The sequence below is a fragment of the Schistocerca piceifrons genome, chromosome 1 (genome assembly GCF_021461385.2).
Source record: "Schistocerca piceifrons isolate TAMUIC-IGC-003096 chromosome 1, iqSchPice1.1, whole genome shotgun sequence".
Taxonomy (NCBI): Eukaryota; Metazoa; Arthropoda; class Insecta; order Orthoptera; family Acrididae; genus Schistocerca; species Schistocerca piceifrons.
Window position 1 is genome coordinate 115,645,361 of NC_060138.1, and position 13,309 is coordinate 115,658,669.

The following is a 13,309-nucleotide window of genomic DNA, read 5'->3' on the forward strand; positions in this document are numbered from 1 at the left end:
AACGGCCTCGCATCACTAGCAGTCGAGATGAGAGTCATCTTATCTGCATGGCTGTAAGGGATCGTGCAGCCACGTCTCGATCCCTCAGTCAACAGATGGGGACGTTTGCAAGACAACAACCATCTGCACGAACAGTTCGACGACGTTTGCAGCAGCTTGGACTATCAGCACGGAGACCACGGCTGCGGTTACCCTTGACGCTGCATCACAACACGAGCGCCAGCGATGGTGTACTTAATGACGAATATGGGTGCCCGAATGGCAAAACATTATTTTTTCGCATGAATCCAGGTTGTGTTTACAGCATCATGATCGTAGCATCCGTGTTTGGCGACATCGCGGTGAACGCACATTGGAAGCTTGTATTCGTCATCGCCATGCTGGCGTATCACGGGGTGTGATGGTATGGGGTGCCATTGGTTACACGTCTCATTCACCTCATGTTCGCATTGACGGCACTTTGAACAGTGGACGTTGCATTTCAGATGTGTTACGACCTGTGGCACTACCCTTCATTCGATCCCTGCGAAACCCTACATTTCAGCAGGATAATGAACGACCGCATGTTTCAGGTCCTGTACTGGCCTTTCTGGATACAGAAGAAGTTCGACTGCTGCCGTGGCCAGCACATTCTCCAGATCTCTCACCAATTGAAAACGTCTGGTCAATGGTGGCCGAGCAACTGGCTCAACACAATACGCCAGTCACTACACTTGATGAACTGTGGTATCGTGTTGAAGCTGCATGGGCAGCGGTACCTGTACACGTCATTCAAGCTCTGTTTGACTCAATGCCCAGTCGTATCAAGGCCGTTATTACGGCCAAAGGTGGTTGTTCTGAGTATTGATTTCTCAGGATACATGCACCCAAATTGCGTGAAAATGTAATCACATGTCAGTTCTAGTATAACATACGGGGTGTTTCAAAAATGACCGGTATATTTGAAACGGCAATAAAAACTAAACGAGCAGCGATAGAAATACACCGTTTGTTGCAATATGCTTGGGACAACAGTACATTTTCAGGCAGACAAACTTTCGAAATTACAGTAGTTACAATTTTCAACAACAGATGGCGCTGCGGTCTGGGAAACTCTATAGTACGATATTTTCCACATATCCACCATGCGTAGCCATAATATGGCGTAGTCTCTGAATGAAATTACCCGATACCTTTGACAACGTGTCTGGCGGAATGTTTCGGATAGCCCAAAGCAATCACACGATCATCGAAATATTCATTCAGGAAATTAAAGACGTCGGCCGTGCGATGTGGCCGGGCACCATCTTGCATAAACCACGAGGTGTTCGCAGTGTCGTCTAAGGCAGTTTGTACCGCCACAAATTCACGAAGAATGTCCAGATAGCGTGATGCAGTAATCGTTTCGGATCTGAAAAATGGGCCAATGATTCCTTTGGAAGACATGGCGGCCCAGACCAGTACTTTTTGAGGATGCAGGGACGATGGGACTGCAACATGGGGCCTTTCGGTTCCCCATATGCGCCAGTTCTGTTTATTGACGATGCCGTCCAGGTAAAAATAAGCTTCGTCAGTAAACCAAATGCTGCCCACATGCATATCGCCGTCATCAATCCTGTGCACTATATCGTTAGTGAATGTCTCTCGTGCAGCAATGGTAGCGGCGCTGAGGGGTTGCCGCGTTTGAATTTTGTATGGATAGAGGTGTAAACTCTGGCGCATGAGACGATACGTGGACGTTGGCGTCATTTGGACCGCAGCTGCAACACGGCGAACGGAAACCCGAGGCTGCTGTTGGATCACCTGCTGCACTAGCTGCACGTTGCCCTCTGTGGTTGCCGTACGCGGTCGCCCTACCTTTCCAGCACGTTCCCAGTCCGTTGAAATTTTTCAAACAGATCCTTTATTGTATCGCTTTTCGGTCCTTTGGTTACATTAAACCTCCGTTGAAAACTTCGTCTTGTTGCAACAACACTGTGTTCTAGGTGGTGGAATTCCAACACCAGAAAAATCCTCTGTTCTAAGGAATAAACCATGTTGTCTACAGCACACTTGCACGTTGTGAACAGCACACGCTTACAGCAGAAAGACGACGTACAGAATGGCGCACCCACAGACTGCGTTGTCTTCTACATCTTTCACATCACTTGCAGCGCCATCTGTTGTTGAAAATTGTAACTATTGTAATTTCGAAAGTTTGTCCGCCTGAAAATGTACTGTTGTCCCAAGCATATTGCAACAAACGGTGTATTTCTATCGCTGCTCGTTTAGTTTTTATTGCCGTTTTAAATATACCGGTCATTTTTGAAACACCTTGTATTTGTCCAATGAATACCCGTTTATCATCTGCATTTCTTCTTGGTGTAGCAATTTTAATGGCCAGTAGTGTATGACAGGGATACTCTTGTTTAACTTCTGATCATATCGTATTCTGTGCTCCCACCACTGTTAAGATGCTTTATGGTGCACCGCCAGGTGTTACGCACAGCACTTGTATTTTACTGCGCAGCGTGCCGTGCCAAGCAGTCGCGGCTGTCACTCGTGCGGTTTTCTGTAGCTGAATTAGCAGTCACGCACGTCGCGCCACGCACATGCATGTGGCGGTCCGCAGCAGAAGCACGGGACCCGTACTGGTAGCACCACATCAGACTAGACCGTAGCTGTCTCGCGCTATCTTGAGACCTTGGCCTTCACGCACTGGGCCGCTTCCCCTGTCCCCCCACTTCTGCTCAGAGCCCCCCTCCCCCCCCCCCCCCCCCACCAACACTAGGTCACCTCCCCGCATCCTCTATTGTTCAGTGCCGAACGGAATGGGGCCGCAGATGTCCCACGTCCAGCCAGCGGTCAAAGGGAATTGACAGACGATTGTAATGCGAGCTACTATTCCCGAGGTGCGTGGCGGTGGGTGCCTGCCACTCCCTTTAGAACGAACAACAGATTTTTTCGAAGATTAGCGTCTTCCTCCCACAGTTGTGTCCTGATGAACAACAACATGTATTTCGAAGTCTGCAGCTGACGCCAGAAGTGTCAAGCTATCTGTTTCTCCCAGAATGAACAAAGGGTGTTATTCCAAAGGTAGCAGCTGTGTCCTATTTTCCAGCCACATGCAGTCACTTGCGAGCAAACAAACTATTCTCGAAAGTTCCCTCTATCTGTTTGTCCCAAAAAATTTCTCTTCCCCACAGCAGCGTTCTACTTCTCAGCTAACTGCATCAATCCTGCTCGAACCTAATTGAACAAAAAGAAGGCACATTCTAACTTGCTTATATGGTTCTGAGTTCCTATTGGTCCTCTGCAAAATAGAGGATGGAGCCTGAAGGAACATAAAGCCCAAACCTATCCCCCACAACCATCATCAGCCTTTGACAATGCCTAGTAGTGTTCATGTACTCGTCGCAAGGTGAAACTGTCAGCCAGTAGCAGTACCAGTGGCAGTGGTGATAGGAAACGGCCAAGCTTGGAGCGAGGCCGTGTGAACAGAAATTGCGATAATTACAGAATTTCACAAAGAAGTTGAAACGCTGGAAATGCTGACCTCTGAGGGGAATAGAGGTGTCACCATATGCAGCTAACTTGCGAGAGGGCGGGGCCAATGCAAGACACCATCTCATCAGAACATGTGTGTATATGAATCCAATCAAAGTTTCTGTAGGTCCTTTGTTACTAATCTCTGTTTTTACGAGTGCTGAATCTAGTTTGTTGCAACAGTTATCCATTACTGTACTTACCAAAAGGACTGGTGACGTTGATGAGGCGGCCCTTGGACTTCTTGAGGAACGGCAGGAACGCCTTGGAGACCCTTATGGCGCCCACCGTGTTTGCTTCCAGAACCTGCTTGAATTTCTCCAGCGGTGTGACGTCCGTTTCGCCGAAGTCGGTAATTCCTGCGTTGTTTACCACCGCCCACAACTCTAAAATAGGTACGAAAATATCGCTCACACGATTATATTTTCCTCGTATCAACACAAGGAAAGGTCAAAATGTGTTATGTTGTGAAAGGACTGCCGGAAAGTTTAGCTTTGACCAGCTGTAATTGTAACCATGCTCAAATACGTTACTCAATATACACTCGTCAAAAGGTAGTTCCGTAAGGCAAAATGTAATGAAGTGTATTATCATTGTGCTGAATGAATCTGATTTGGACAGATAATTAATGTTTTCACCTACTTTCTCTCTTACGTAAACTCCTTTTCTCTCCCCTAGACCATCCAGTCATGACGACAGCAGAACAACAAACCTACCCACAACTTTCGCCCCATCATCACCAAGACGGCCCTGAACACACACAACTTCCTCTGCGGTAATACCACATTTCTGTTCCCTAAGTAAACTGACTATAACGTACCATCATTCACAGTAATATCGTCTTTACTTTAACCGTGCAACCAGCCAGTGGTCTACTCCTGAATATTAATGTGAAATGTATGTGAAAATTATCTGTTGAACTGAGAGACAAGACCAAAGTAATTCAAAAGCGCTTTTCTGGAGTTACAGCACGCTGGTTAAAGCAGTCACAGAATTTTAAGGACATGCTGAGGAAGGCTACAAGAGAATCTTTGCAAGAAAGCCGATGTTCTTTTTCGTCTAATGCTTTTTGATGTGTTTAGAGGGACAATAACTGAGTCATAAGTCAAACAATTTCAAATGCCTCTGACACACACCTCACGTTTTAATCATAACAATGAAGTGAGGATCCTTGTGAAGGGACCCTTTGCGAATGCAAAAAGAAATAAAGTTACTAATAACGGTATAAAGTACCGCCGCCGTGTACTGATAACAGTCATGCGACGAAAATACACGGTCCAGTCACATTAATGTGAGCACCGCCTATGTTCGATGTCAACGTGCAAGTGTGTGACTCACAGACGGAAGTGGCACTTGCAGCGGAGGGTATACAGGGTGGTCCATTGATCGTGACCGGCCAAATATCTCACGAAATAAGCGTCAAACGAAAAACTACAAACAACGAAACTTGTCTAGCTTGAAGGGGGAAACCAGATGGCGCTATGGTTGGCCCGCTATATGGCGCTACCGTAAGTCAAACGGATATCAACTGCGTTTTTTTAAATAGGAACCCCCATTTTTTATAACATATTCGTGTAGCAGGTAAAGAAATATGAATGTTGGACCACATTTTTCGCTCTGTGATGGATGGCGCTGTAATAGTCACAAACATATGGCTCAGAATTTTAGACGAACACTTGGTAACAGGTAGGTTTTTCAAATTAAAATACAGAACGTAGGTACGTTTGAACATTTTATTTCGCTTGTTCCAATGTGATACAGGTACCTTTGTGAACTTATCGTTTCTGAGAACGCATGCTGTTACAGCGTGATTACCTGTAAATACCACATTAATGCAATAAATGCTCAATATGATGTCCGTCAACCTCAATGCATTTGGCAATACGTGTAACGACATTCCTCTCAACAATGAGTAGTTCGCCTTCCGTAATGTTCGCATTGACAATGCGCTGACGCATGTTGTCAGATGCTTCGGTGGATCACGATAGCAAATATCCTTCAACTTTCCCCACAGAAAGAAATCCGGGGACGTCAGATCCGGTGAACGTGCTTCGACGACCAATCCACCTGTCATGAAATATTCTATTCAATACCGCTTCAATCGCACGCGAGCTACGTGCCGGACATCCATCACCCGAGTCTAGAGACGCTGCAGACAGCAGCGGGAACTGGCCCGGATGTCGCCCGCCATTCGGTCCGACAAACAGAACTGATGCTCTAGGATACCACTTATTTTCAAATCAGGACCCCTTTGGTTGCAATCCGCGACATCCTTACAGCACACTGGTACGTCAACGATTTTCTACGCCCCATTTTGTCGTCTTCACGGCAAGCCATACTAGGCTTATACTTTAGTAAGATAATGTCCGTCCGCACATGGCGAGAGTTTCTACTGCTTTTCATCCTGATTGCCAAATCATACTTTGGCGAGAAAGTTCGTGGGATCTCTCACCAATTGAGAACATTTAGAGCATTATGGCCGGGGCCCTCCAACTATCTCGGAGTTTTGGCGATCTAACGCGCCAGTCGGACAGAATTTGGCACGATACGCCACAGGAGGACATCCAGCAACTGTGTCAATCAATGCCAAGCAAACTAATTGATTCCATAAGAGACAGAAGTGGACCAGCGAGATACTGTCTTGCTCAATTTGTGAAGCTCTTCGTCTTGAATAAATAGTCCAGTCGTTCTAAATTGTAATTATTTGTTTGTCTGTACAAGTACATCACAGCCACTAATTTCCGTCTCATTCGGATAATTTCGTCGTGTTCGTTTGTTTTGTCTTAAATTGCAGACGTAGTCATGCTGCAGAAAGACTCTGGTGATTAGATTGGATATGGCGAGTAACTATTGACGAAGCATAGAACTTGTTGTGACTGACAATTCGTAGTTATTCGCAAACACAACTTTTATTGATGTAAGTTCACAAGGTTGATGACTGAACAACAAACGAAAGGTAACAATAACGATGCCAGTAAAAGTCTCCTAATTGACGCAAACAAAAGTTCACTTTTAAGCTGTCTCTAGTCGATCAGGTTTTGGCGTAGTGATACGGCTTGCAGGCCGTGCTTCGAGCTCCCCCTGCAGGAAGTAGTGCTCGGAATGTCTGTTTCAATTATCTTGTATGTAAATAGCCATTGTTTACCATGGTGATTTTGGGTACGCCTTGGGCATAGACAACCTCGTCATCTGGCGTGTAATATGGGTTGCCGGCCCTCAGGGGCTACCTTGGCTCCTGTATAACGGAACTGTGGAGGGAATAAAGGAATTTGTGGAAGAACTTAACTATAAGAAGCGATCGGTTGATTGGATACATCAAAGGAATCGACAACTTGTTAATGAAAGGAATAGTGGCTAGTAAAAATTGTAGAGGGACAACAATAAGATTCAAATGCATGTAGGCTCCAATAGCTGCCCAGAAATGAAGAGCCTTGAACAAGATAGACAAGCGTGGATATTTTATACATTTGTATAAATTATTTTAATTGCTGGCATCATTTGACCTGCCATGTAGTGACTAAGAAAGGTGGTGTTTCCACAATATTGAATTATACGTGTACATAAAATGAAGCTTATTTAGTTACGGGTTTTACGTTTTAGCAAAGTTGCAATTGTAAATACTTGGAAATAGGAACTTAAAAGTAATTAGTAAATAGAAATGTGTGAAATGAACAACTTATGTATTAGGAAGATAGGAAGACAAAAAAGACGTTAGATTTATAGAACGCTACCAAACATACTGTCCAGAAGGGTGTAGGCCTGCCTCTCGCTTCTGGACAGCCCCTGCCCGATCTACTATACACGCCATCTGAGGAACTTAGGAATGCTTTGAGCCTCAGATGGCTTGATTCTGCATATACGTTATACTTTAAAAGGTAGCATGTACTGTTCTGTATTTCTAAAGTTCTCTTGCAATCTAATACTACTGTCTGAAGTATTCTCCCTATTGTGACAGTCTGGTGACTATGCATTCGCCTTATTCGGTGTTGGTCGGTCTGCGCCTGAGCCGCTGTGTTCTGATATGCTACAACAACTACTGTTGCCTGTGTCGCTAGTATTTTCTATGTTGTCATTCATCGCCTGTGCTCTCTGGCTCTGAGCACTATGGGACTTAACATCTGAGGTCATAAGTCCCCTCGAACTTACAACTACTTAAACCTAACTAGCCTAAGGACATCACACACATCCATGCCCGAGGCAGGATTCTAACCTGCGACCGTAGCAGTCGCGTGGTTCCGGACTGAAGCGTCTAGAACCGCTCGGTCACAGCGACCGGCATCGCCTGAGCTCATTACCATCCGTTCTCTCGTCGCTGCAAGTGGCGCTCTGGATATTCTTTTCGGACAACCTTGAGATCGGCCCACAATGACTGATATCAAATTGACTTTGTGATGTGTTATATTGTGTGCATATGCTAGTCGTCTTTCCTGAAGTGGACGGTTACAATATGTGTTCTGGGGTCAACATGTCTCCACGTGCACAGTCAGCCTCCTGACCAGGGAGCAAGCAGCAAATGGATGGGGCATCGCCCTTGGCCAGCTAAGAAATGAACATATCGCGCTGAGGACGGTTAGGGCTCATTCTCAGGTACTCCCACATCTGGGGGAACAATGCATATACCACATGGTCTTTTTCGCAGTTGACCCACTTCCTTTGCCACGAAGTCACTGACGCAGAGAGCTGCATCACACTTGTGTTCTGGAAGAAGGCCACAGCACATTAGAGTGAATGCACAGGCCACACCATAGTAAATCACTCGCCAATACATTGCTGAACAACATTAAGTGTTGTGCAGCCACGCCATTCAGTATGACCTCCTTGCTGTGAGGCAAGGGATCTCCAGTTCACACATGTATTTTCCTCACATCGTATAACTCGGGACAGTGATTGGTGTGGGGGCAGCAGCACCGCCAATGGATGCTCAAGCATGGGAAGAGATCGTCTAGAATGATGCGGAGCACGCTGGTACACCGCATTGATAGGACATGAGTGCGTCAAAAGCCGCATGGGACCATGCTTCCCACTTGTCAACAACCTACAGTAAGGGCAGATGTTAGTACAGAGTTCTGGGTCCTGGATGGAATAGGATGTGAAGTTTTGTATGTCGTGGAAGGTAGGGTGGGGAGCGTTTGCGAGCACAGGATGTCAAAAAGGTATACCACGATCTTACACAGAGCAAAGTATTCTAAATTATTTTGAGAAAAGAAATCAATGGTTGAAAAATGAATATTTGAAATGGTACGAAGCTGGAAATGCACAAGATTAATACCCTATCCAGACACATTATCGTGACCACCTCCCGAAAGCCTCAACAACCACGAATAGCAGAGCAGGCTCCTGTGAGATGTGCAGGATGAGATTCAGTGAGTTCTGAAAGGTGTCGAAAGAGATGTGAAACCATGTCAACTCCAATACTGGTACCAGCTACTCTAGGTTTCTCGGTTGAGATCCAAGGTGCGGACAGCATGATCGAGGTGGTCCTACAGATTCTCGGCTGCGTTTAAACCCGTGGAGTTTGGTGGCTACGGGAGTTTGGTGACCACGCATGTACAGTGCGAGCTGTGTGACATATTGCATTGTCATGCTGGTAGATGCATTGTGTCAAGGAAAAAGGAACTGCTTATAGGGATGGACATGGTCGTCAAGGATAGTGTTGATCCATTGTGCCTTCCAGAATGACGATTTCACCCAGGCAATGCCTCTCGCCTGAACCATTCCAACGATTGTTGCAGGGTGTTCACTTTCAGACGTTTCACGTCATACACGCCATATGTCTGATGGAGTATGAAACGTGATTCATCTGAAAAGGGCACCTGTCACATCTCAGTGGGCGTCCAGCTGCGGTATGGGCGTGCAGACCGCAGCCTTCGTCGTCGACGGACAACAGTCAACACGGTTGCTTAACAGGCGCCTACTGCTGACGCACATACACAACAATGGTCGCTGAACCGTCGTTGAAGAGACAGTGTTGGCAGCCCCTTGGTTTCGTCTGGGCACTCAGTTGCTCAGCAGTACCACCTCTATTCGTCATTACACATCTCCACAGCTGTCATTCACCATTGTCATCTGTTGTTGTTGATGTTGTCTTCAGTCCTGAGACTGGTTTGATGCAGCTCTCCATGCTACTCTATCCTGTGCAAGCTTCTTCAGCTCCCAGTACCTACTGCAGCCTACATCCTTCTGAATCTGCTTAGTGTATTCATCTCTTGGTCTCCCTCTACGATTTTTACCCTCCACGCTGCCCTCCAATGCTAAATTTGTGATTCCTTGATGCCTTAAAACATGTCCTACCAACCGATCCCTTCTTCTAGTCAAGTTGTGCCACAAACTCCTCTTCTCCCCAATCCTATTCAATACCTCCTCATTAGTTACGTGATCTACCCACCTTATCTTCAGCATTCTTCTGTAGCACCACATTTCGAAAGCTTCTATTCTCTTCTTGTCCAAACTATTTATCGTCCATGTTTCACTTCCATACATGGCTACACTCCATACAAATACTTTCAGAAACGACTTCCTGACACTTAAATCTATACTCGATGTTAACAAATTTCTCTTCTTCAGAAACGATTTCCTTGCCATTGCCAGTCTACATTCTATATCCTCTCTACTTCGACCATCATCAGTTATTTTACTCCCTAAATAGCAAAACTCCTTTACTACTTTAAGTGTCTCATTTCCTAATCTAATTCCCTCAGCATCACCCGGTTTAATTTGACTACATTCCATTATCCTCGTTTTGCTTTTGTTGATGTTCATCTTATACCCTCCTTTCAAGACACTGTCCATTCCGTTCAACTGCTCTTCCAAGTCCTTTGCTGTCTCTGACAGAATTACAATGTCATCGGCGAACCTCAAAGTTTTCACTTCTTCTCCATGAATTTTAATACCTACTCCGAATTTTTCTTTTGTTTCCTTTACTGCTTGCTCAATATACAGATTGAATAACATCGGGGAGAGGCTACAACCGACACCCCCGGGATAACAAGGCCGTCCAGCAGTGTTAGTGACGTCACACTAAGCGGCCCATAGCCGACGCAGCAGTCCGCGGACACCTCCGTACAGACGCGCCTCATGCTAACGATCTTCTGTCCGTCATACAGAAAGGAGTGAACTATAATTCGAACCAAAGACCAAATTATATATATTCTTGTAAACAGCATAAAGGTTCGTAACGAAATACCGATTACATATACGGGCAGGAATAGGTTCTAGAACTCCTCTGAAAAGTGTTTATCTTCAGTACCAGAATGAACATCAAATTGTCAGGTTTTCTAAATAGAAAAGCACTTTGTTAGTAACAGACAGCAATAATGAGACTTGCAGTTGGTGATTTCTACGTGGAAAAGCTGTAGAGAGATTGAAAATGGTAAGTAAAGAGAGCCTCAGCCTTTTGCTCACATTCTTACATGTAATGCACTTGGTTGTTTTTCATTTCCTTACCTTTCATAGCATTTTTAATATTGTTTCAAGAAGTGTATCTTCAATAGCAGAGTGAACTTCAAATTGTCAGGCTTTTCTTAAAGGAAAGAGCAGTCCCTTAGTATCACAGTGCAAGACAGAATCTTGTGCTCAGTGATGTCTATGTTAAAAGGAGAATATTTGATATCTATCTTTTGTTTCCATTCTTTATTACTGGGGATGTAAAAATTCTTGAAAAGAGCTGTCACCATGAACATATGAGTAAATTCACAACAGTCATGTGTTTTATGAGATAAAGCGAACTCTTGTTACCTTATTGTAAACGAAAGTTGTGAGGGTTTTGCTATGTATGACAGTGTTTAAGATAATTTACTTTCAATGTAATAGCTTGAAAATGTTAAGTCCTGCTGTCAGTTGGCATTTGTCACCACCTGTATGCGAGTTTTAAAGCTAAATAGTGTTCTGACAATTATAAAATAGTGGCAAAGTTCCTCAATCGATTAAACTTATTCCTGCCCGTATATGTAATCGGTATTTCGTTATGAACCTTTATGCTGTTTACAAGAATATATATAATTTGGTCTTTGGTTCGAATTATAGTTCGCTCCTTTCTGTATGACGGACAGAAGATCGTTGGCATCAGGCGCGTCTGTACGGAGGTGTCCGTGGACTGCTGCGTCGGCTATGGGCCGCTTAGTGTGACGTCACTAACACTGCTGGACGGCCCTGTTATCTCGGGGGTGTCGCTACAACCCTGTCTCACTCCTTTCCCAACCACTGCTTCTCTTTCATGCCCCTCGACTCTTATAACTGCCATCTGGTTTCTGTACAAATTGTAAATAGCCTTTAGCTCCCTGTATTTTACCCCTGCCACCTTCAGAATTTGAAAGAGAGTATTCCAGTTAACATTGTCAAAAGCTTTCTCTAAGTCTACAAATGCTAGGAATGTAGGTTTGCCTTTTCTTAATCTTTCTTCTAAGATAAGTCGTAAGGTTAGTATTGCCTCACGTGTTCCAACATTTCTACGGAATCCAAACTGATCTTCCCCGAGGTCCGCTTCTACCAGTTTTTCCATTCGTCTGTAAAGAATTCGTGTTAGTATTTTGCAGCTGTGACTTATTAAACTGATAGTTCGGTAATTTTCACATCTGTCAACACCTGCTTTCTTTGGGATTGGAATTATTATATTCTTCTTGAAGTCTGAGGGTATTTCCCCTGTCTCATACATCTTGCTCACCAGATGGTAGAGTTTTGTCATGACTGGCTCTCCCAAGGCCATCATTAGTTCTAATGGAATGTTGTCTACTCCCGGGGCCTTGTTTCGACTCAGGTCTTTCAGTGCTCTGTCAAACTCTTCACGCAGTACCTTATCTCCCATTTCGTCTTCATCTACATCCTCTTCCATTTCCATAATACTGTCCTCAAGTACATCGCCCTTGTATAAAACCTCTATATACTCCTTCCACCTTTCTGCCTTCCCTTCTTTGCTTAGAACTGGGTTACCATCTGAGCTCTTGATATTCATACAAGTGGTTCTCTTCTCTCCAAAGGTCTCTTTAATTTTCCTGTAGGCAGTATCTATCTTACCCCTAGTGAGACAAGCCTCTACATCCTTACATTTGTCCTCTAGCCATCCCTGCTTAGCCATTTTGCACTTCCTGTCGATATCATTTTTGAGACGTTTGTATTCCTTTTTGCCTGCTTCATTTACTGCATTTTTATATTTTCTCCTTTCATCAATTAAATTCAATATTTCTTCTGTTACCCAAGGATTTCTATTAGCCCTCGTCTTTTTACCTACTTGATCCTCTGCTGCCTTCAGTACTTCATCCCTCAAAGCTACCCATTCTTCTTCTACTGTATTTCTTTCCCCCATTCCTGTCAATTGTTCCCTTATGCTCTCCCTGAAACTCTGTACAACCTCTGGTTCTTTCAGTTTATCCAGGTCCCATCTCCTTAAATTCCCACCTTTTTGCAGTTTCTTCAGTTTCAATCTGCAGTTCATGACCAATAGATTGTGGTCAGAATCCACATCTGCCCCTGGAAATGTCTTACAATTTAAAACCTGGTTCCTAAATCTCTGTCTTACCATTATATAATCTATCTGATACCTTTTAGTATCTCCAGGATTCTTCCAGGTATACAACCTTCTTTTATGATTCTTGAACCAAGTGTTAGCTATGATTAAGTTATGCTCTGTGCAAAATTCTACAAGGCGGCTTCCTCTTTCATTTCTTCCCCCCAATCCATATTTACCTACTACGTTTCCTTCTCTCCCTTTTCCTACTGACGAATTCCAGTCACCCATGGCTATTAAATTTTCGTCTCTCTTCATTACCTGAATAATTTCTTTTATCTCGTAATACATTTCATCTATTTCTGC

At 44.4% G+C, this 13,309-nt stretch overlaps 1 protein-coding gene across 1 annotated transcript in view; it reads right to left on the reverse strand.

The window, feature by feature from the left end:
- LOC124788240 (estradiol 17-beta-dehydrogenase 2-like) overlaps positions 1-13,309 on the reverse strand; it is a 175,263-nt gene that overhangs the window by 78,665 nt on the left and 83,289 nt on the right. Inside the window, exon 4 of the mRNA XM_047255426.1 lies at positions 3,708-3,890. Coding sequence (XP_047111382.1) covers positions 3,708-3,890 — 183 coding nt within the window. The remainder of the gene's footprint in view (positions 1-3,707; positions 3,891-13,309) is intronic.